We start from the raw sequence: 23,282 nt of genomic DNA on the forward strand, positions 1-23,282 counted from the left end.
ATGCTTTCATGGAGCCCTTTAGCAACTTATTTTGTGACTTACAGTGCAAAATCTATTTTCTACTTGTAGGTAAGAAACAGTATGAATTATATTTGATTGTCATTTTGGAAATGTGACTTACTTTTATACTGCTAAACTTAAAGACATTTCTATTATATTGTCAGATGTTTTATTTTAAGAAGGTAGTCTAAAAGGTTTTAATCAGAAAGTGCCACCATTTTGTGAGTGGAACTAGAAACTTTTATAAATGTCAAAACTTAGCACTGTACATATCTGTAAATAAAACATTGATGTTGACTGTACATATATAGCACCATGTTTTACTAATATATACATGGTGCATTCTTTTTAACAAGTAAGGCTTGACAGATTCAGAACCAAAGTTTATTATAGATGTCACTCATCTCTCTAAAAATGCATCATGTTGTAGTGGTGCTGACTTATTTTTCAGTTCTTATTATGATGCCTTATACTTAATATGTAAAATTTATATTCAATATTTAAATGTATTTGGTATTAAAACTAATTTAACCTTTTGCTCAACTGAAAATGTCTTCCACTCTTAATAGTACTTTTGTTCAGTATTTGGGTGCAGTTTTCATAAGTATACATGTTATCCTCGCATTTGATGAAAAAATAGATGTTTTTGCATTTTTATAGCAATTTCCTGTGATTAAATGTTAGATAAAGTTATATTTCTACAAACTCCTGTAATTTACTTTTGCTGTACTTAATTGTTTTGTAAATATCAGCAGAAGGAACATATAATTTTACAAATTTACTACATCCTCTACTAGTTCATGTGTAAGGATAATTTTTCTTTTATCCTTTCTGTGAACTTCATATACAGTAACCTATATTCCTTGATTTTGAGTTAAATACTTTGTAAAGACTTTTGGTTTCAAAACAACTACAGTCTTATATGAAGATTATCGGATTTCTTCTTTAAAAATGAAAACTCTATTTGATAAAAATACAGTGAATATTCACTTCTTTATTTGCATTACATCTTCACTGGACCTTTTTGATTAAAATCCTACGATCAATATTGGTGTGTTCACCAGGAAGTCTCATCTTGTACTCTCACTCAGAAATACAAGTTTTTTAGCATGGGAAATGTGTTTTTGTCATGGTAGGAATCAGACTCATTGCAGGCATGATGCAAAGCCCACTGAAGACATTGGTTTCAGTGGCTAGAATTAGGTCAAATAACCAAGCTCAACAAAACCTTCTGTTGGGTAAAAATTCCAAATCATAAAGATTATGCATCAGTTCCTCCTCTATAAATGGAGGTGGAAGAATAGCAGATTTCCTGCTCCATGATATCTCTTTTTTTTTTATAAATGAACATATTTGCAAAAATTGTAAAAAGTGTTGCCACTGATTTAATGGCAATTTACACCAAGTGCAGTGTTCTTGGAAAGAGCTAAATGAACGCTCATGTGCAAAGCAGTTGAGAATCCAAACTCACTCTGGTAAGGAGACGTGTGTGTTAAATTCAGAGAATGATAAAACCTCACTAAGCAGGTTTCGGTTTATGCAGTAAACTCAAAAGTTATGTCATAGTTCTTATTTAAACTAAAGCTGCAGCCCTTGTTTTATGTCAACGGTTCTGTTGTGCTTGCTAATACTGGTGATAGCAAAACACAGATCACTGAGTTCCAAATGGAGGTCATTTTGGCACAACCCACTTTGCTTATAGTCATTGTATAAAAACTAGTTTTAGGAATTCCATCCTGATGGAAAAAATGTGTATTATTAGAATGCTATAGAGATAGGTTTAAAGAATAAGGGATATGTGCCTACTGGAACATTACTGTTTTCACTGAGTTTAGCCCCATTGACTTGATTTCACTATTACATTAATTCAAGGATTAGGCATAAGATTCTTCGGTTTTAATTTAATTAAAAGTCAAAATGTATGAAATTAGTCTGATGTTCCAGACTGCAGAAGATTTGATCTCTATTAAAGCCAGAAGTCACCTGGTGTTTCTGCTATAAAACACGAGCCTTTTACAGAACAGCATTATCTGATAACGACTTCTCCAAACTTCAGTCTCTGCTTCCCCTCACCCTTCCCAGCCGTGGGGGAGTTCCCATGTGCTGACTGCACTTCATGAAATCGCCTTAGCAGGCTCTGCGTGAACAGTAAAGCCCCCAGTCGCTCCCAAGCCACTCCCTAACGGGCTACAGCCCACTGGCTGGAAAAGGGGAAAGCAGCCCTTCTTTTCTGGTCTTTCCTAACACAATTTCCTTAACTGCAATTCAAAATGTTTTCTTAAGCTGTTAAATGGAGCCACTTTTCTCCACGAATCACCAGGAACCAAGTTAAAGTTTATTTACTGTTTCTATTCCTACATTTTTTAACTGGAAAGAAGTGAAATTTCCCAGCCATAATTCTCTTTATCTTATTCTATACGAAAAGGTTAGAGATTCAAGTATGGTGATAGGTCTTATACTGGTGGTCCCCATTATCCCTGTGCTTACTAGACCTGCTTGTTTTTTGCCAATTTTCTGTGCACACAAATCTGTGAGAAATATTATGTTATACATATTTTTTGATTACTACGGCAGCTATCACTAGCTTCTTGTGCACAGTACAATCAGTTATTGGCAGCTACATAAACCCCAAAATCGAGCAATTTCATGCATAAAGAGTGAGAAAGGATGTGGCCAGATCTTTCAGTTGATCACCTAAAGATTTCCCAGTATTTGTGACTTACAGGCATTTGACTTGATTTAAAGAGATTTAAAAGTTCAAATGTATTAGGTGGGCTAGATGAAATATATTTTCAACATCAAATATTTTGTGAAGGATTTTACTGAGGAATTGTGCTCTTTTTCTATTTTTTTCAAATAGGCAACAACAGTTTAAATCTGATTTGTAATATAAGGTTTGCAAGGGGAGAATTCACTTCTGGCAAATGTTACAAAACCCAACAAAACTGATCTCCTGTTAACCAGAGTTTAGCAGGTCCCTAAGAGCCATGCACTGTTAGAAAATAGTGTAAGAACAAGAGGCCACAAGTACTTTTAAAAAAGGGTAGGAGGAAGGCTTTAATCTGATGTGCTTCAGATGCTTCATTTTTTTGATCTAGAGAAAGTGAATATGTCAATATATCTCTCCTGTACATCCTCCACTTAAGTCTCTCCATCTCTTTTCTGACACTCTTTCTCCCCTGTGCTATTTTTCTCCCACCTGAGCTGGTCCCACACCTTTCTTTCCCCACCAGTGTCCATGCAGTCTGAAATCATCTGCCCTCTTCTTCTTTATTCCTGGAGAAAGTGGGTTTGCCAGTCTTTTGGTCAGGGGATTTCACTGGCTTTATATGCATCACTCCTAGAGTGTTCTACCAAGTAGCTGCCCCAAGCTGTTTCCCTTTGGTTTCCATGCTGGGAACTATCTTTTGTAGTTGATATAATATTGCTCAGCTTCATGAAATGCGTTCAGTTAGGAGGCAAGAATTAGGAGCCAGCCACAAAGTGACTTTTTTATAGGCTTGTAGCTGACTTTGTACTAACTATAAATCTTACTAGCTGCTGAACTGACAGAATATGACCAGAGATTTCTTAGCAAATATGTGTTCTCCCTGAAATAGAGTTAGTATCCCAGAGATTTTTTTTTGTGCAGAACCTTCAAACATTGTTAGCCACCCAGGACTGGGCCTCTCCCACACCCCACCATAACTTTTTGATATATTCTCTACTGTGCTTCTTTTCATGCCCACCAAGAGTATCTCTGACATTAATTGCTGGCATTACAGATTTCCATGCTGCATCTGTTATTCCCAAACCCTTCATATGACCCTACCCTAATCCACAGTTGCATAGCACTCTTTATTTGCCATTAGCTCTATTAGCTCAAGTGCTAAACAGCTGTGCACTGAAATCTGAAGATTCTAACCCAAAAGATATGACATACAGATGCCATATTATGCTACCAAATTGATTTTTTATATCCTTTACTGTTAAACAACCTAAGAAATTAGACACACATGAACCTTTAACAAACATCTTTTTGTCATAGAGACAAATACTATGAAGCTAGGAAATGCAAGAAACAAAATCATTATGAATTATATTAATCTTTAATAGCACAGTTACATACCATTTTTCTCACATAGTTGCCCCCGCTCCCCTTTTCTCCAAGAGTGTATATGTACTTTAGCAGGAGAGTTACTTTATTGCAGATATTGGGAAGTGTGTGAAGAATAAGACATTCAGTAGCAGGAGGAGAATGGATGGTACATGATGAAAGCAGCTGAATGTTGCCGTGTCAGATACATGCTTCCTCTCAGTCTCCAGTGAATTCCTGTGCAGTGCTGGACAGATTACTCAAATCAAGCTTTTTACATTTAGTTACTAGTAAGAGGTTGCCTGTTTCTGGAGTTTTGACTTAGCACTTGCAGTGTGCTTTGCAGAAATGCTGAGTGCTCAAAGCAATAACTGAAGTCACTAGGAGTTGTTTCTTGAACATAGTAAATGCTATTTATAATTGTATGTGTTTTGAAAAATCCAGGCCTATAATATCTCAAACTGGTAATCCAAAATCAGTGGATACCTTTGCTGTTAATTTTCTTTATGCTTCAATTCCTTGTCTGCAAAGTCTTATCAATTATACTGATGTTGTGAAATCAATTCATTAATGTCAGTGCTTCACACCATTGCTATACTTAAGAGTGCTGTAGAAAAGTTCACATAGAAATTGATCACTGAGTCTTAAGAGCAAAATTTTAATAACGTGCTATAAATATAAGGTTGACACAATGAAAACTGATTATAAAATAAAACATGGGAAAGCTGACAAGGAACTGAATCAGTGGCCATTTTGCACTCTAAAGGAGGCAGGATTCTTGGAGAATAGGATTAATTATAAAATACAAAATTTTGCCTTTGTGCATATCAACAGCAAACTTTAATTCTGCTGTTTCCTACAACTGGAATAATTGACCTTTGTGATCTAGTAATGTTTCTGGAATACAGTCTTAAGTGTACAGTGCATGCAACAATAGTAACTACATATCATTTTATTTGAACAAATTCATGAAACTGCTACTTGTTAGACTCTTCAGTCAGCTTCTCAGTGCAGATGGCAAAATAATAGTAAGAAATAGCTAAACCTACAAAACAAAAATAAAATTGTGTCTGCAGTCCAAGACAGACAGACAATGTAAGCTCTAGAAACTGGGACAAATTTAAAGGGAAAATATTTAAAACTATAAGGTAAATGCATCTTTTCTCATTTTTGTCAAACTTTTAACAACAGAAAGTCCTCTGCCCAGGGACCACAAATATCCTTTCCAACTTTGGCTTTCCAAAAATTTTAAAGCTGGAGCTATATAGCTAGATCAAACTCCACTGAAGTCAATGAGAGTTTTCCCCTTTCTTCCCTGAGATCTGAGTCATAGCCATTTAAAAAAGCATAAGCTTTAATTCTTTTTTTCTATGAGAATTTCTCATTTGAATTTTCCACTGTTCCCATTTGTGGTTTGGCTTTGTTTATTTTTTTGTTGTTTCTTTTTTATGCAGGTGTTTGTTCTGCCTTAAAGTTGACGGTACCATCTCATACTATCCATGGTATTGAGGGGCAACCACTCCATCTTACTGTTAACTATAATTTCAACACTACAGCTTCTGAAGTCCAGATTATTTGGCTGTTTGAGAGGCCTCAAACTAATTCAAAATACTTGCTTGGCTCTGTAAATCAGACAGTAGTTCCAGACTTGGAATATCAGCACAAATTTACCCTCATACCTCCGAATGCATCGTTGATGATCAATCCATTACATATCAGTGATGAGGGCAATTATATTGTTAAAGTCAATGTCCGTGGAAATAGGACAATAGCTGCCAGTCAAAAGATTCAAGTAGCTGTTGATGGTAAGTTAGTAAAATATAGTATCTTCATTTTGCAAATAAAATTGCAATAGTTCTGAAGTACCAGTTCTTAGAATCCAGCTACAGTAGTATATAGTTTAATCCAACTGTGCATGAGTAAATACTAACAATTAAGTTATGTTATTTTCTACAGCTGCTGTGGGAATGGTACAATATTTCATCTTTAAACAAAATTAGTACATTGACTAATGTTTGTCATAAGTAAAAAACTGAAGGAGTATAGAAATCAATAATTAATATGAAATTAGACAGACTGATAACAAATAATGTTTCAAAAAGCTGTACTGTGATATCAGTCATGAGGATGCATTAATGTTCGAATAGTCTTTTTTCCTGAACAGCTGTTCCCTGAGGAAATTCTGTAGCCATTTGCCAACTCAGGATTTTTTTATGACTGCAGGTTAGAGGATCGTGGCAAGGTGTCTCTAAGTAAGGGAAGAACACGAGGGAATTTGAGGAGTCAAAATTTGACCCCACCTGTAGGTTCTTGTAGATCACTGTCTTCAGTCTTTTTATTGAAAGATTTGATTGCACTTCACACTCCCTATGCTAGACAACCAGAGTCAGATAAAAAAGAGCTGATTGGCCCTTCATTCTCTCTTTTATTAGTTTAGATCTTTACTTGGGCCTACAATGTCTCTTACCTTCTGTAGTTATCAAAGGGGAGTCACTGACTGTTGCTGGTGACCTTGTGTCTGTTAAAAAAAAATGCCAGATCTGAATTCTTAAAATACTGAAGTCCCTTCTTTGTACTCTGCTCTTTCCAGTGGGGATAAGAAAGGAAAATAGAAAAGAATCATCTAAAAGAATGATAAGACACTATTATAATTTATGGATTATATGGATGGAGTGCTGTAACTGTTGGGCGAGAAATAACTAAATGAATGACTTGTTAGCATGATAAAATTGTAGCTGCCACTAAACTCCCATTCCTTTGCCAGCGTGCAGTCATTGTCATGACCTGATGAACAATGTATTTCAGTCAGTCTTGAGCAAGTCAGGGGCAATAACACTGAGGGAGTCAGATACTGTGGGCACTGTCCTGCCTTGCACTCTTTCATTCTTGTGGCTGCAGGTAATGTCTTTTGCTCATGAGACAGAAGGTGGAGGCAACGGTATACCTGATTCCAGCCTTTGTTATATTACCAGTAAAAGAAACTCTAGTTTTAGTTAAGTACCTGGAACAATTCTTGCAGTCACCAGCTGAGAATTTGGCCCTCTTTTTTCAACCTTTAACCATATTTCACAAACAAAAATTGAAATATGAGTACCTTCCAGAGAAGACGATGACTGCTATTTGTATCATCTTGGCAGTGAAGACTATAATATACTGGCTAGTCACTTTTATAACTCTTCATATCTGTTTACTTTACAGTTCCTGTCACAAAGCCAGTTGTACATACTGAACCATCTTCAGGGGTAGTGGAGTATGTAGGGAATATGACATTAAAATGTACTGTGGGAAAAGGTACAAGGGTAGTCTACCAGTGGATGAAAAATGGCAAGCGTCTCCATGCTGGCCCTAATTACACCTTCTCATCAAACAATGCTACACTTCTCATTCTTCCTGTTGTAAAAGAAGACATTGGGAATTACAGCTGCTTGGTATCCAACCCTGTCAGTGCAATGGAAAGTGAGATAATTGCACCAACCATATATTGTAAGTATCTTAAATATTTCTAACTACCTTTGTATAAATGCTTTGGCTGGAGAGAGTGCCTCTAACTATGGCAAACAGGCAGTTGAGTCAACATTATATGTGGGTTTGTATTCAAAATAATTTTGTTTGTAACAGCTATAACTTCTTATGATAGTGTAATAAAAATTACTCAGTGTTATGTAGTTGTTAAGAAGGTGGATTTTTGAAGGATTGTTACTGGTGGTATTCCTCACAATCATTTTGAGTCAAGACCTGTTTAATACTTTCATTGATGATATCAGCATAAAGACTGGGAGTATGTCAATGAGGTTCACCCATGACGTAAAACCAGGAGGACTGAATGAATTTAAAAAACAGTAATAGAACTGTTATGAAATTCACTAGTGAAAAATACAAGGTTATGCAGCTGGAGAATAAAAGCGTGAATTTCTTCTGATAAGATGGAGATTTGTCTGGAAATAACTGAGGCAGAGAACTTGAGGGATTAAGCTGATCACAAGATGTTTGTGAAGTGGCAGTGGGATTCAGCCATGAAAACGGCGCATGTAATTGTAGGGTGTGTTGGCAAAGTATTTCCAATAAATAAGGGGAATACTAATGCCACATAAAAGATGAGACCTCGTGTATAATACTGTATACAGTTGCAATGATCCATATTTAAGAACAATGAACTCAAAACAAAAAGAAATGGAACAGAATGGAACCAAGACCCTATCTTACAAGAAGAGACCAAAAGAACTCAGTTTGGTTTAGCAAAATAAAAGCTGAAAGGAGAAGCATTTGCTTTCCACATCAAGTGGGAAACATGAGGGAGTCACATAAAGAATGTTGACAGAAGAATAAACCCTCAACTAGCCATGAATGCATTTTGACCAGAAACTAGATGTTTTCTAACTATTGTAGTAATGAGGTTCTGCAAAAGCTCTGCAAATTGCTTTTACAATGGACTTGACAAATTCATGAATGGGATTCTATGATATGATTGTTTACTGTAGTGGAAGATTGAATTTAGTGGTACAAAAAGTCCATTGCTGTGTTCCTAAGGTTTCCCTTACCTCCATTTTAAGGTTAGATGCTGATCCCTACAAAATTCAGAGATGCTCATGGTTTTAGTTCAGAACTATTCATTATTTTACTGTTGTTGTTGTTCACTGTCTATTTGCATGGGTCCCTAAAGAGATAGCACTGTGGAAACTGTAATGGTTTAATAATATAAGAGAAACAAATTTTATAGTTTAGGTAAAATCCAAGAAAGAGTGCCCAACCTCTACATTGCTTGGAATTGGCTGTTTCTGTTTCACACATGATGAGAGATTTGTGTGCCCCAAAACCCTTTTCCTTCAGCTATATTAGTCTAATGAAAGAAATAACTCTCTCTGCAAAAGTACCTTGTTCTTCAACACACTTAAAAAGAAGATTCTCAGTTCAGATTTAATTTTCTCTGTATGACAAGGTAACTCTTTGGACAACCTACTTACAGACATTTAAGGGTGAGGATAAGAAGAATCAGACTGGAGATTCCTGTTATGCAGATCTAACAACCCAATTTCATGCTCCTGCCAGTACTCACATGCTCACATAGGCATGTGAGTAATCCCAGCAGTCAAAAGGTGTCATTCAAGTGTCTGTGCCTATAAATAGCATCAGGATGAAGATTAGACCAGTAGCATCACACAAAAAAAGTTGTAATAGGCCATGATGAGCAGACTATGATAGCCTGAAGTAGTGCTAGTATCATTGCCTACAGGACAATGGTGTGACATATTCTGAGTTTTTTGTTGGTGTTCTTTTAAGATGTTTGCTTAAATGAGTTCTAAGCAAACTGATAAGTTTTTATTTAGCTAAAAAGACCATTGTTGATTTTTAAGGTCTTGAAAGCAAATAAAAAGCACCTGAGAAACTCTAACTATGAATGTAGATTGAGCTCATGGATGGAATGAGTTAGAGGAGACAAAAGATTGGCTTAATCTCAGACAAAACATCAACAATTATACTTTAAATCTTAGAAAGGGCACTCTCACTTTGTTCCTTATCCCTCCTGTAATGTCAACTCTCAGTGCCTCCATGATTCGCAAGTAACACATGCTATGTATGTGACCTTGCCAGGCTATAATCCTCATGTCCTTAGGGTTCAAAGTGTCCTTTTCAGTGGAGGAGAGCTGAAAGTGGGCAGGTCAGGACTTACTTTGCCATCATATCAGCCTTGTTCAGATATAACCATTTTACCTACTGGCATAGCATGGATGGCACAGTGCAAGGAATGGAATGGGATGTGCTGGTGCTTGTTCCTGCTTTTGCCCAGCTCTGTAATATGGCAGCTGATAGACAGCTCATGCCTTACACTTGGTATGAGGTAGCTACAGCTCTCACTAAGTCATATTTTCCTTCTCCTTTTTCTCTGATTACCCATTCTGCTATTTATTTATTTTTAATTATAACTTGGAAGAATCTAATGGGGGGTGTCCGGCATCTAGAGGCGGGGTCTATACATTGCCCCAGGAAAGGAGAAAAAAGTTCTGTCCAAATTATGAAAACTAAGAAGGACTTTGTTAGAAGAAAGCTGATCCCTTAGATGCAACTTATACAAATGACAGCAGTGCAAACATGAAAATGAAGGAACTGCAGAAAAGAGTCTAAATAGATGTCAACTGAGCTTCCATTCACATTAGACAGAGGACTCATGATAAAATGCTCTACAAGGAAATAACCAGTAGTGATGGAGTAACTTGCCTTTAATAATAGAAAAAAAATTAATTCTTTCCTCCAAGGAGCACATTTTAAAATGTCTGCTGTTGTACAATCACAATCTCAACTCACCTAAGTGCTTAAGGTGCTATGAATGAGAGCTGAGTATGTATGAATGTGCTGCCTGTACTGCTTTTTCTCCCTTTAATGAAATATGAATGGGCCTTGTATGCCTCTCTCTTCAAAAAATAGCTACAAAAAATATTGGGACACTATATCTAGCACAACGTGACAGTCTCTTACAATGCAATAAAATGAGATCAGGCTAGAAAAATATCTTTCATTGTTGGAACCATTCTGACTTTTCTGTTAATTTGTGGCACAGTCTGTTCAGCATTCAGATTTCTGATTTGTTGCATACACAGTTGGCTCCAGAGAGCTTTTTGCACTGATGGGTGTCTCAGACGCTTGCTTTCACAAGCTGTGTGCCCTTTAGTCTCAGTTCTTGTACTGCTTCCTCTCTTCTCCCTCACTGAACTACATGTATTTTCCTATGGATTTGAAAAATCATTCCAAGTTCTGAAATGAAAACCTATTTTCAACATATTGTTTTGCAGAACTTTAAAATTCCAAAGTTATTTCAATATTCAAATTTCTGGAACTTTTCTCTGAGTGATTTTGATATACTAAAATATTTTGAGATTCAGTTTTTCTCCACATATGGAAATATTGTTAAAAGTATTTACATTTCCAGAATGTGTTTTTTATTTCATCAGAACTGAGGGTTTGCTTTGTGCATAATTTAAAATATGAAGAAAATATTAAGAGAAAACAATGCAAAACTGAAAGACTGCAATACTTGTAGTACTGCCCATGTTCAAATCAGTAATGGCAGCGAGGCTCTTGCTTCCTGAGCCATATGAAGTCCCATAATTCAGGTCCACCTCTGCCAGCAGAGGCAGTTTGTCTTCAATCAACCAGTTGTCAATAACAATCCAGAACAGGCCCCGGGATCTCTATGTACCATATGCCATTGCTGCTGGGGAGTTACTGTAAGTGGTAAAAAAGGTCACTCACAGTAAATACCTGCCATCTGCTTGGAAACTATAACAGTCTCATGGTGATAGGAGCAATTGGAAATATTCCCCCAGAGCAGTAAATTGTTACTCAGAACAGGTGATTTATTACTTTACAAGTCATTTAGTTAACTGGCTTTACTGAGACAAGAGACTTGTTTCTGTTGAGAATGATACTGCAAAGGAGAAGTAGAACAGCATGATCCATGAAGGCAGTTATTCAGCTTTTTCACTGAGAATCAAAAGTGTTTTGTTCTTCATTTCTCCTTAATATTATTCCACTTCTCCATTTACTATAATGATAGTGTACCAAAGAACATTATTATTCCAGTAGCTTGATCCAGAAATAAATTATTTCAAGACTGGAAGAAGCTGCTGTCATAGAGGCTGTAACAGAAACTGCTGTATTGCAGTGATGGAGTTGAATTTAATAGATTAAGTGGGATTTCCTTCCTTTGGACTTCCAAAAATCAGAATACATTTAGTCCTAGAGAGGAAACTGTCAATCATCTGCTTTTCAGAACCATCCTCAGATCGGGAATGACAATATCCTTTAATGAAACGAGGGATGCCCCTCAGCTCCCTAATGTTCAGGTATTACAGTGATGTACAGATGTCTAGGAGGAAGCAAAAGTCTGATCCAAGCACAGCAGGAGGGTTTCTTGATGCTTGTCCTAATTTCATCAAGGAATGCTACTTTTCAGACCTTGCCAAGATTTCACTATTTCTTTTTTTGCTTTTTCAAACATACTTCCCCAGCCAGTGTGTGGCACAATGTTTTTATAATGGTTTCTTTTGATTTGCGGCTTTCATACAGAAGTGTAATTATGCTGTTAGTGTTGTTTATTTATGCTGCACTGTCATGATATTAATATAAAAGCAGAAGTCAATTCTGATTCTTTTGCAGTGAGGGAGCATGGGAGACCAGTCAGATATTCCTACAGTTAATTTCTGTTCACAGATACCAATGCTTATATTATCAGTGAAAATAAAAGCTAACAGCAGAAAGAGCAGTTGGATAGGAGGAACCCAAAAAGTACAAAAGTGTGTTCCTTCCTATAAATGATGCATGAGTGGTTTTGCTTTCATTTATGAAAAAGCCACTGTTCGGTATGGCCCCCTCCCTTCCCATCCAAAATGAGCAAAATCTCTCTCTATTACCTGTAAGCCCCAGTGAGAGGCTGGTGTATGGAAAGGCCTCCCCGTGCAGAGAAAAGTTCAGTCGGAGTGAAATCAGCCAGGTGCAAGGTTTGGTAGCCATAGCTTTGCAGTTTCCCAAAGGATTTATTACTGTATGCTGAACCGACCCTTGGCTACAGTAGAGCTAATGACTCAGGAACTACAGAGCCTGTGAACAAGGGGGAGCCCTGCATCTCAGCACCTAGATTTAAAAAATGCCTTGATTCTTTCCAGTGCCTCCTGCAATATAGTTTGGAGCAGTTCTGATTCATGAAGTAGTGAATCTGTTTTGCATTTTCCAGCTAAATATTAGGCATGATGTTAGGCCTTCCTTAAAATGAGACTGGAAGAAGCTTACCACTAAGAAATAAGTAGAGAAAATAGAAAGTCTGAAAAGTTTAGACTGTGAAATATAAGCATTTATTTAAAAAGGAACTAAAATGAACTTGTGGTCTGATAGCCTACATTCTCTTTTCTAAACCTTCATAAATAGAGAAGAAAAAAACACACACAGAAAATAGCCTGTGTGGTGTTTGCCTCTGTGTTGTTGAAAAATAAATCAATCTCAAAAATAAGACAAACACGAAATAAATACAATGTGTGTGTTTTAGAGGCTAACGTCAGCCTGAATTTCCTGATAAGAAATGGAGTCTGAAACATGCCAGTATTTCAGTTAATACAGCAGGAAATTTCACATTCAAAACCAGCTATATTATTTTAATGCTTCCAGCCAATCATAGGAAGGTGGAGTATTACTTGATAACACCATCTAAAATACACATACTATTGCATTAATAGTCTTTTTGCTATATCATTCTGTGCGAGTCCCTTGGCAGCAGCTTTACCACAAAGATGACTCCTGTTCACTCTGCATATTTTCTTCTGGCTTCTTGCGGCATCTGTTAATATTAGGTTTGTGCATTTTTAATTATGCATGTAAGCCCTTAGGGGATTAGCAACATTAAAGTGATCAGTTCTTTGGACTGAAAAAGATAATTTAATAGAGTACATTTCAATTATTATAGTCTCTACATAATTTTCTATACTCAAATCCTTGTAAAAGTAGATTTTAAAATGTAAAGATGTAAAAAACAGGATCCTAAATGATCTATTAAAAACAGTATAGGAAATATTATCATACTTAAATATATTATTTCCATTCCCATTTTCCTATGAAGATACCTTGCTCAAATTTCCTAGTGACAAACACATGGCTATTGGACAATATATGCCTCTTCTAATTATATTATCTGCAGAAACCTAGCTTTCTTTAGGTACAAAGGCTTACTCTTGAAAGAAACTGAAATGTTGAAATAATAGAAGCCTACTAAATGGGGGAAAGGTTAAATTTTATTTTAATAGTCATTTATGGAAAACAATTTCTGAAGTTATCTGTGGTCATTTATGGAAAACAGTATCTGAAGTTATCTATGGCATGCCCCACTCTGTCTTACACCTGTAGTGTAATTCCACAAGTAATTATTATACTGCAAAGTGTTACAGTAGATGTTTATATATTTCAAGGTTAATTTACTCACTTTTAAATGTTCAGAGAAATGAATTATGCCAATAAGTTTGGCATTTAAATATAAAGGGTCAAATATGCCCGTGGAAAATAATTGCTCCTTTACTTCATGACTCTTCCAATGCTATTCAGTTTTCTTTATTTTTATCATACTAAACAATACATAGACCTGTGCTGTTTCCCTAAACAGCAATTAGATCACTATTAAGTGGGTGTAGTCTGAGATAAACTTAGTACAGATCACGTTATTGTACTAAAAACCTTTTAACTGAAATAATTGAATCTAATGACAGCCATTTTAAAGGCTAGCCTAATTTAAAAATTCTAAGTTAAACTACATACTTTAAATATTTACTTTGTTTTTAATTTCTCCACTATGATTTTTTTTTTCTTCAATGCAGATGGACCTTACGGACTTAGAGTTAAATCAGATAAAGGTCTGAAGGTAGGGGCAGTGTTTACAGTTGACATAGGAGAAGCTATACTGTTTGATTGCTCAGCAGATTCAAATCCACCAAATACTTATTCATGGATTCAGAGGGCTGACAATACCACTCATGTAATCAAATATGGACCCCATCTGGAAGTTATATCTGAGAAAGTGGCCCAGAAGACAATAGATTACATTTGCCGTGCTTTCAACAATGTGACGGGAAAACGAGACGAAACTCACTTCACAGTGATTGTCACTTCCGTAGGTAAGAACATTAATTCATTGCTAAGCAAATGCAGCATTTGAGCATAGTGTCAACCTCAGAAGCAGGAAGTAATTCTTAGAGAATATATATATATATATATACATATATATAAGAATTGATTCCTGAAAACAACGAAGTTAAAAGGATTTGGGCCATTCAGGGGGGTCGGGGTTTTACCCTGTGTGTGTCATGGCTTGGGATGGCTTACCCTTGTGTGTCATGGCTAAGATGTTAGAGTTTTGGGGGAGTTTGGCACTAAAACACGTTTGGCCGTTTGGAGCTTTATCCCTTGAGTAGAAATATTTTCTCAATAGGCAAACCTCATCAGGACCAATTAACATAGCAGATTATATATTTCTTAGTCTATTTTGTTACTCTGTGCCTTTAAAAATGATACAGATAAATGGAGAAAATGATGCAGAAATCTGTTGAATGCCAGGTTAGGCCTTTTCTACCATGAACAGATTTTGTCCAAAGCTCACTGTCTCATTCTTGGGAACTGTGAGTCCTAGGGCTGCTAGGTGATCAATACATGGGATAGCTTCAAGCACACATCACTGACCAAAGTAACCAGGCAGAGACTAACAGCAATGAGGGTCCTTTAATACTTTTCTAGTGTGATTAGCAATGATAAGAATCTTAGTTTAGTGGATGATAATAATACAAGCTGTATTTGCAGTGCTGCTGAATGGTTTTATTACGATCTGCTTGTAAACTATCTTTCTTTCATTTTTTAGAATCTATGAGTTTACTGCTAAGTCCTGCTGAATCCATGTCTCCTTTATTTCCCATATAAGTTCAGTTCCTGCATCAGATTGTGCCTGTGTTAAATAGCAACAAAGCAATTTTTTTGGAAAATCTCCAAGAAAAGCACACAGTAAAGAATAAGATGTTGAGGAAGTCTAGTGTCTCTTATTGTTAAGGATCAATAGAAGTATTTTCAGATAGGGAATGCATGCTCAACAAGATCTAATCCATTGCCTTTTAGAAAATTAAACCGAGCAGTCTTGCGTACTCGGAACAAAGAGCTCAGCCATTTGTTAGTGAGATAAACAAAGAAAGCAGATGGCCATTGTTCAGGCCGACTTACGTAACCATCATAGATCCACGGCCTTAAATACACTGGAAGGAAGAAAGGTTACAATTTTACAGTGAGAATACTGCACTTTAAAACTAAACACGGCAGTCAGTGGAGAAAGAAAACACAAACAGAGCTGCGACATGCCATTAGAAATGAAAATGACATTTCTCCTGATAGTTAACATAAGTTATGATTTGAATGTGGATATTAATTTATTGCTTTGATGGTATTGATGAATGTGAGATTTCCTTTCAAAGCCCTAAAGAAAGCAAAATCCATGGTTTGTATGTTCAATTGCACTTAAAAATATACATTTCCTAATTCAAAATATTTCACCTAAATAAAGCTTTTTAAAAACATTTTATTCTGTGTATTTTAAGCAAAAAAATCCGTAAGTCCTGCTACAAAACTGCTGTTCATGGGTATCTCAGCAAAAAATCTGAGCAAAGGAAAGAAATACTATCAATATATTTGGACCCGAATACACATGAACATAATTTATTAGCTTCTGATGGGATCTGAGCAACAACCAGACTTTCAGTGATATGAAAATCTTTAGAAAAAAATACAATAGTTCTATTATCTCTTCCTACTATACAGTTCTTACAGCTAGGAGGATTTCTCTCCCATCTAGCACAAACTGCTTGAAAGAAGTATGAATATCAGTGTGTTTCAGACAAGGAATAAACCCAGAGGGAAGGAGACCTGCAAACAGCCATACATACAATAGGGCCGTGGTAGTTTTAGGGGTTACAAATACTGTTGTCTTAACCTCTGCTCCTGTGACCAGCCACTGGAGTGTGCTGTCTGCAGCCCTCAATTAGCTAGTAATGCCATGTTAACAGAAAGGGTCCTGCAGTCTGTCTGTACATTGAACAACCTTAAAGGTGGAATGGATCGCGCTATGAACATCATAAAGCATTGGATCTGGGCTATTCCAACTGTAATCTGCACTGGTTTCTTTCCCCCCCCCCAAAAAAAAGCATTCTCTGCTTTCAACTGATGGTTCTCAGCCTAAAAATTATTTGCTTGATCACTGTGATTATAATTATTCTATTGGCAAAGCCAGGATAAAAACACTGTACTTCACAAGCTTAGGCATACGGTTATAATATTAGAGACTATAATCAATCACATTTGCTGCTGTGTTATAGCCTGTATACCACTGTCTTTGTGATATTTGCACTTGATGAGGTATTTCATTTTATTTGTTAAGCAAGGGCAGACAATCTGAGAGACAAATAGCATTTGTACCGGTGATCAACAAACTACCTTTTCATGCATGGAGTGGAAAATGTATACAACACAGGGACCGCTAGTTAGATGCAAGGGACTAGCTCCAACCATTCAGAAGACCTAACAACCCATAGGGAGAGGAAGAACTACTTCGTTTACATGTAGTTTGCTATGAACAGGGACCTATGCTGAAAGCCAAACACTGAAACAGCGAGGAGGATATTCATTTATAATCCCTGTGAGGAGCTGCAGTGCATCTGATACGAATGCAGAATGCATGTGTGCATGCACTGTATATTGTTGAGGTGGCCCTAATACATACCCCAAGCGTTAGTCCTACTGTTATATAATCCACATTAAGCTTACATATTTCTAAATTTGGAAAAATTGTACGACATGACTCACTGCCTATGAGCCATGCTCAGGCAGAACCCTAGCCCCTTAGCTCTAGAAATCAGAAAGCCTGTTGCCTTGTGTCCCCAGTAGGTCAAAGGGAGCTCCAGAGTGAGAAGGAAGGATCTGCTAACTGAGGATCTGAACTGAAGATCAGCTGAATATCAAGGAGGAAAACATAGAACACCAGAGAGACATACAATAGTGTGCAACATTTCCAAGGCCATACTGAAACCATGCTGATCTTTTCTGGGTTACCCTATCTCAACAACTCCTTCCCAGCTAGATGCAAGCTGAAAACAAAATCACTGCCCAATTTTCTATTGAGAAATTAATGGCAGAGTAAATCAGACAAAAAGCCATCTTACACTGACACATACAAGACCAAAGTTCTACTGAAAACAAAGTTAGGTTTAGAAGTTTAGAAGTGGTTGTGGTTTTGGTAATATGGCTGAAATGAGAAGGCCCTGTTCTTCTGTTCACTGAATCTTCTGATGTTCAGATCTTGAGAAACATTTTGTAAAATAGAAAAATTGCAGCTGCTAAACAAAACACTATATTTCATCTACATCAAGAATCAATGGATGTAGTTCCCCCAGCATCTAGGCATCAGTAACTGAAATAAAGAAACCACCACTGTACTTACTGAACTTGGGCCACAGGCATACAAGTTTTTATCCTTAAACTAACTCACCAGTTACCATTTAGATAACAGAAGCATATGTTCAGGCCACTAATTTGAAACAATTTTAAACAGCTTTTTTCATATACCATGTTATGACCAAAACAATTTGACTTTTTGTATAATCTTATATAATAGATTGTTATTTACATCACCAATCACAAACCTGCTACAGACATCCCAAATGATAAAGTCAATGCCAAAGGCTGTGCTGGAGGTTTGTCTGGATAACACTGGTATTCACCTGAGACTGAATACCTCCTGACTGCCTTTAGAAGCATTCATTTAAAGGACTGCATTGGACGTGCTGCCCCATTTAGGCCCGTAAGGCTTATGCAGAAAAGGAGCTATCAGGAGTGAGTCTCACACTGCTATAAGGTGGCCATTATTGACAATCATTAAGGGAAACCATAACATGAGAGAAACCATGACTTCTCTGCTCCTAGAGGACTTCAGTAAGAGGCAGGATGTCATTTACAACATTTTGGGTAGCCAGTTCTAGCAGCTATCAAATTCTAACCTTGGCTTGCAAATATAGTGCTTTGAAAGCCAATTATATTTTTGTTTTAATTAAAGCGGGGGGGGGGGAGGTTAGAACTTAGTTGTAACATTAGAAGAGGAAAAATTTGTTTCACCTCATGAGTTGCTTGACATGTCTCTTGATCTCAAGAAGATTGGCACAATGGAACTCCATATACTCTAATGATAACCTACACAGGAAAGGATTTGTAGTTAATCCACAGTAATGGGATCAAGGAGACCTGAACTCTAATCCCAACTCTACTGAGTAACTATAGGCTTCATCACCTACTTTCTTGGTAAAATAAAGTTTCTATGCCTAAGACTAGAATATTCATCTACTTTTTCTGATGCTGTAAGGTTAAGTTCAGTAACTCTTGGGTTATGTGTACTGACCTTCATTTAGCTTCAGGTACCAATCTCTTTTGGACTCATTTCTGAAATATATATCGTTATTTTTCCAATTTAAGTCATTACCAATTCAAAATAACCAAAATTTTATATCTATTTTTTATAAATATATAGTATATATAGTGTGTATATATGTATGTATACATACAGTTTTACTAGCTTCAAATGAATTTCAAGATGCATTTTTTTGTGTCATAATAGCACATTATACAGAGCAGGAGACTAAATGCAGTGCTCATCTTCTTTGACACAGGACTGGAGAAGCTGGCCCAGAAAGGAAAATCTTTGTCATCCCTTGCAGTAATAACTGGAATTTCATTACTTTTGATCCTAGTTATGGCCTTTCTATTCTTATGGAAAAGATATCAGCCCTATAAAGGTATGTAAAGGTTAAGCACCCTCCAGTTATCCTTTTGGAACATTAGAACAAAAAGAATGATTTTTCTTTATCTCTTCTTTTCAGTGATACAACAGAAGCTGCAGAGCAGGTATGAAAATAAATTATTTGTAGGTCTTGAAGTCCTTTCCACCAAGAGAATTGCATTTTTTCAAATTAATTTTCTTTCCTTAGCCAGTGACATCAATCTGAAAATCATGTTTATGTTTTCTAGGCCAGAGACTGATTACAGAAAGGCACAGACATTTGCAGGTAATGTGAATGAAAGAAATGTGAGCATAAGGTCAAATTCCATTTCTGCAAAAATGAGCATCTCTGGATACAAAAAGAAAGAAGGAAAGGAAGGGAGGTGTGTTTTGAACTCAGGCTGTAAACCCCTGTGTTAGCTGACTTAAGATAAAACCAAAATGATGACAGGTCAGCATGGGTGTAGCTCATGTCTGGAGTTTGCAGCAGTATGTACATAGCCTGTTGGCTTGAATTCAAGCTGTTAATGCAAGTTAAAACCCTATTTGCCTGTATTCCCGCTGTTCTGACCAAGATTAAATAAATTATTATTATTATGGTATAACAGTGAGAGACAATATACCATGGGAGGATCACACTTCCAAATGTTCATGGCACCATGCAATGCTAAAATTATGAAATGATAATATGATATCGCACTATATATACTTTAGGCTCTACCTCATTCTGTGCTACCCCTCTCTGAGTCATCTGGTCCCAGTGTATTTTTGTCACTGCTTCCTTTCCCTTCATAACCCTTCCCACATAATCCTGGGAAGGAGAGGCTGGAGACAGGTCATCCTGCCCATCCTGCGCAGGAGTGGCACTTTTCTTCCCATCCCTTTCCTGACAAAGCATAAGAACACACCATAGCTGCTACATGTGAGAAGATAGGGAAGTTTATGGAGCTGAGGAAGGTAAGAAAAATTTACTGTAGCATGGAGGGTCCTTCACACCAGCAAGTGTTACAAGATGAGAGAATCCCAGTGCTGTCTTTAATGCTGCAGGCTGTACCATGGAGAGAAGTCCCAAGAGACTACCAAGAATCTCAGATCTCCTGGACAGTGACAAGTTAATGAGGGTAGAGAAAGAGACCCCTACCCAAACCACAGATTGTTCCGAAGTCCCAAGTACAAGTTGTTGACTGGTTTAATACTGTGACACCTGTAACATGATCCCTTTTTCATATCAGCATTATAAAAGAGTCAGGTGATATCGCCCCACACTAATGTGTAGACCTACCTTGAGCTTATGGACTAGGTCCCTTGTCTATGAGGAATGAAAGTAGTTCAGTCTCATGGTCATGGAACAGGCCTTGGTTAGCTGCATGTTTAGTTCTCCAGCAAAGAGAGTCCAATGGCTCTACCAAAACTGTTAATGAAGTTAGTGAGAGGCCTTGCTGCTCTTAGTCTGAGGTGTTGAATACAGCCAAGCACTGTGCAAACTGGCTGTGCAGCTGCCCTGCGTTGTTCCAAGGCAGAGACAGTTTAGGATCTTGGCAATGGAATGGTTTAAAACAGATCAGAAAAACAATATTCAGACGTTTTAAAAATTAGGCCAAATGAGTTTGCCCATCCATATTTAAGCTGTCTTTTCCAGATTCATATTACACATTGATACATTCTTTTAATGTTTTGTTTGTTTTAACTTTAGGACATGAAAGTGCTTTGGATGACTTTGGAATATATGAATTTGTTGCTATTCCTGATCTTGCTGGTAGTTCTAGGGTATGTGATTTTACACCATAAGCTGATACTTAGTTTCTTTTTTATTCCTTAAAGAGTAATTAATATCTGTACTAGAATCCTTTTGTCAGTTTGCTCTTGTTGCTCTTTACAGATATTTATATGGCACCATATTCATCACTAGTGTTTACCCAATACTTACTCTTCCTTAATTATGTTACTAATTTGGTACTTGTGTCAACATGGTGCAGCAGGGAACTACCCAAGCTCTAAAGGGAGCAATCTCAGTTCAGTCCCCCTGTATTAAAAGAACATTGCTAGTGTTGGTTAGATAGCTAACACTGAACCACTCATGTCAGACAAGCAAATTAATTACTGGGATGCTATTTTCCCCCTTGGCCCTAATATTTTTGCTTACTCAACATGCTCTCCATCTTTGACAGTGCAGAAAAGTCTCAAGGGGGTATTTAAATTTTTGTCTGTAAAAATATGCCAGCTAAATCTCAGTTATATTTGACAGTTAGTTTCCTGTATTGTGGGAGAAGAAATAGGTATAAGCATTCTGCTAGCAGAAAAAAATCCTGCTACATACACCACTTCCTCTGCATTGTGGCTCTGCTGCCATTACCCTGTAAGCACTTGGTGATTCTTCTGGTGTGATATAAAATGACAAAGGAAAAATGAGAACTATGCCCACTGAATTTAGGGACAACTGACTGAAACTGAAAGGAAGAAGAACTAAGTGTTTTCAGGGAAAATTTCTGGGAATACAATGTTGTACATCTGGAGAGCATTAGTGTAGTCAGGGAAGGGATGGCTCTTAAACAGGATCACACAGGGTCACATCAATAGTCATACCTATTTTGTTATTATTATCTGTCAGAATACATGATATTTATTAGCCAAAAACAGTCATAGATTAATATAATTAATATAATTCTCTCTGGAGGGGTTAGGTGATTGAAACAGATGTATATAGGGCTAGAGTGTTATAATAAAGGTTAATGGAGAGGATGGAATTTTACAGCACCAGATACAGAAGGCTTTCAGAAAACAGATGAGCCAAACTGTCTCTGTGAATGTTCATGACCATAGGAGGTTTAAATACAGAGTTCAGGCTCTAAATCATCATGGCCTTAAGTACACTGTGACATCCCTAGGGCTGAGAATATCACAAAGTCACATCCTTATTTAAATATCTTGCACAATCAGGACCTTAGTGAGTAGAGGAGAAGTACAGATTGTTGACCAGAACAACAGAATGGATGTAAAATCAATGAAATCCATTCTAATTTCCAGTGACATTTCAAGAAACAGGAGAAATTTCACTGGTTTATGTTCAGTCACTCAGATTTATGGCATTGCAGATAAAGTCAGTAGTTGACCCACTGATTCATTTTAGCAGAAAAAGGAAAAAAATATGAGAGGAGATAATGAAGAACTGGAGGTTGGGTACAGGCAGAAAGAATGAGAAAATTCCATATGGATGGGGAGTCTGTATGTTGTGTTGACATAAAAACAAAGTTGTGTATATAACTTATTCACCAATATCATTATTACCACATTTATGGAAGTTCCTTGCAGTTCTTCATGTCCTGCATGTTCTTCTGATGGTTCTCTAGCTTTGACATGCTGGAGGGGGGGTTATGCTGAAATCTTCCCCTGAATATTTTCTCCTTTTTCACTATCTGTTCTCCTGCTTCTCTCACACTTTATTAAATATTCCTTCCTTGTCTTGTGGTATGTTAATATAAATTACTTGCTATATTAAATGCAAGAGCTTCATCCTAAATCTTTTAGGATCCTAATTGAATTTAAGTCTATTGCTCACCTTACTGTAAATGTGATAAAAACTTCTTCCCCAAAATGAAATGTAAACCAATAGAGATGAACTGTTAAATCCACATACAAAAAATGTTGATGGAGAAAAGAGAATCTGTGGTTAAAAAAATGAGAAGTTACACTATCAGTTTTGTTTCTGTAGAATCTTTTCCTGTTTATAATTACAGCAGAAATACTGTTTGCTACTTTTAGGTTTCGAGTCAATCTGTTCCTGGCTCTGACTTCATCCCAGGCCAGGATATGCTTAGTACAGTTTATGAAGTTATTCAGCATATTCCTGAGCAGCAGCAACAAGACCACCAACAGTAA

General features: G+C 36.8%; 1 protein-coding gene across 1 annotated transcript; it reads left to right on the forward strand.

The window, feature by feature from the left end:
• Positions 1–23,282, forward strand: HEPACAM2 (HEPACAM family member 2). The gene is given in 10 exon segments (XM_013941528.2): positions 1–31; positions 34–69; positions 5,530–5,880; positions 7,274–7,558; positions 14,425–14,721; positions 19,297–19,422; positions 19,507–19,531; positions 19,655–19,692; positions 21,100–21,173; positions 23,166–23,282. Coding segments are annotated over 10 exon segments (1,380 nt in total).

The sequence above is a fragment of the Apteryx mantelli genome, chromosome 2, assembly GCF_036417845.1.
Source record: "Apteryx mantelli isolate bAptMan1 chromosome 2, bAptMan1.hap1, whole genome shotgun sequence".
In the NCBI taxonomy this organism is placed as follows: Eukaryota; Metazoa; Chordata; class Aves; order Apterygiformes; family Apterygidae; genus Apteryx; species Apteryx mantelli.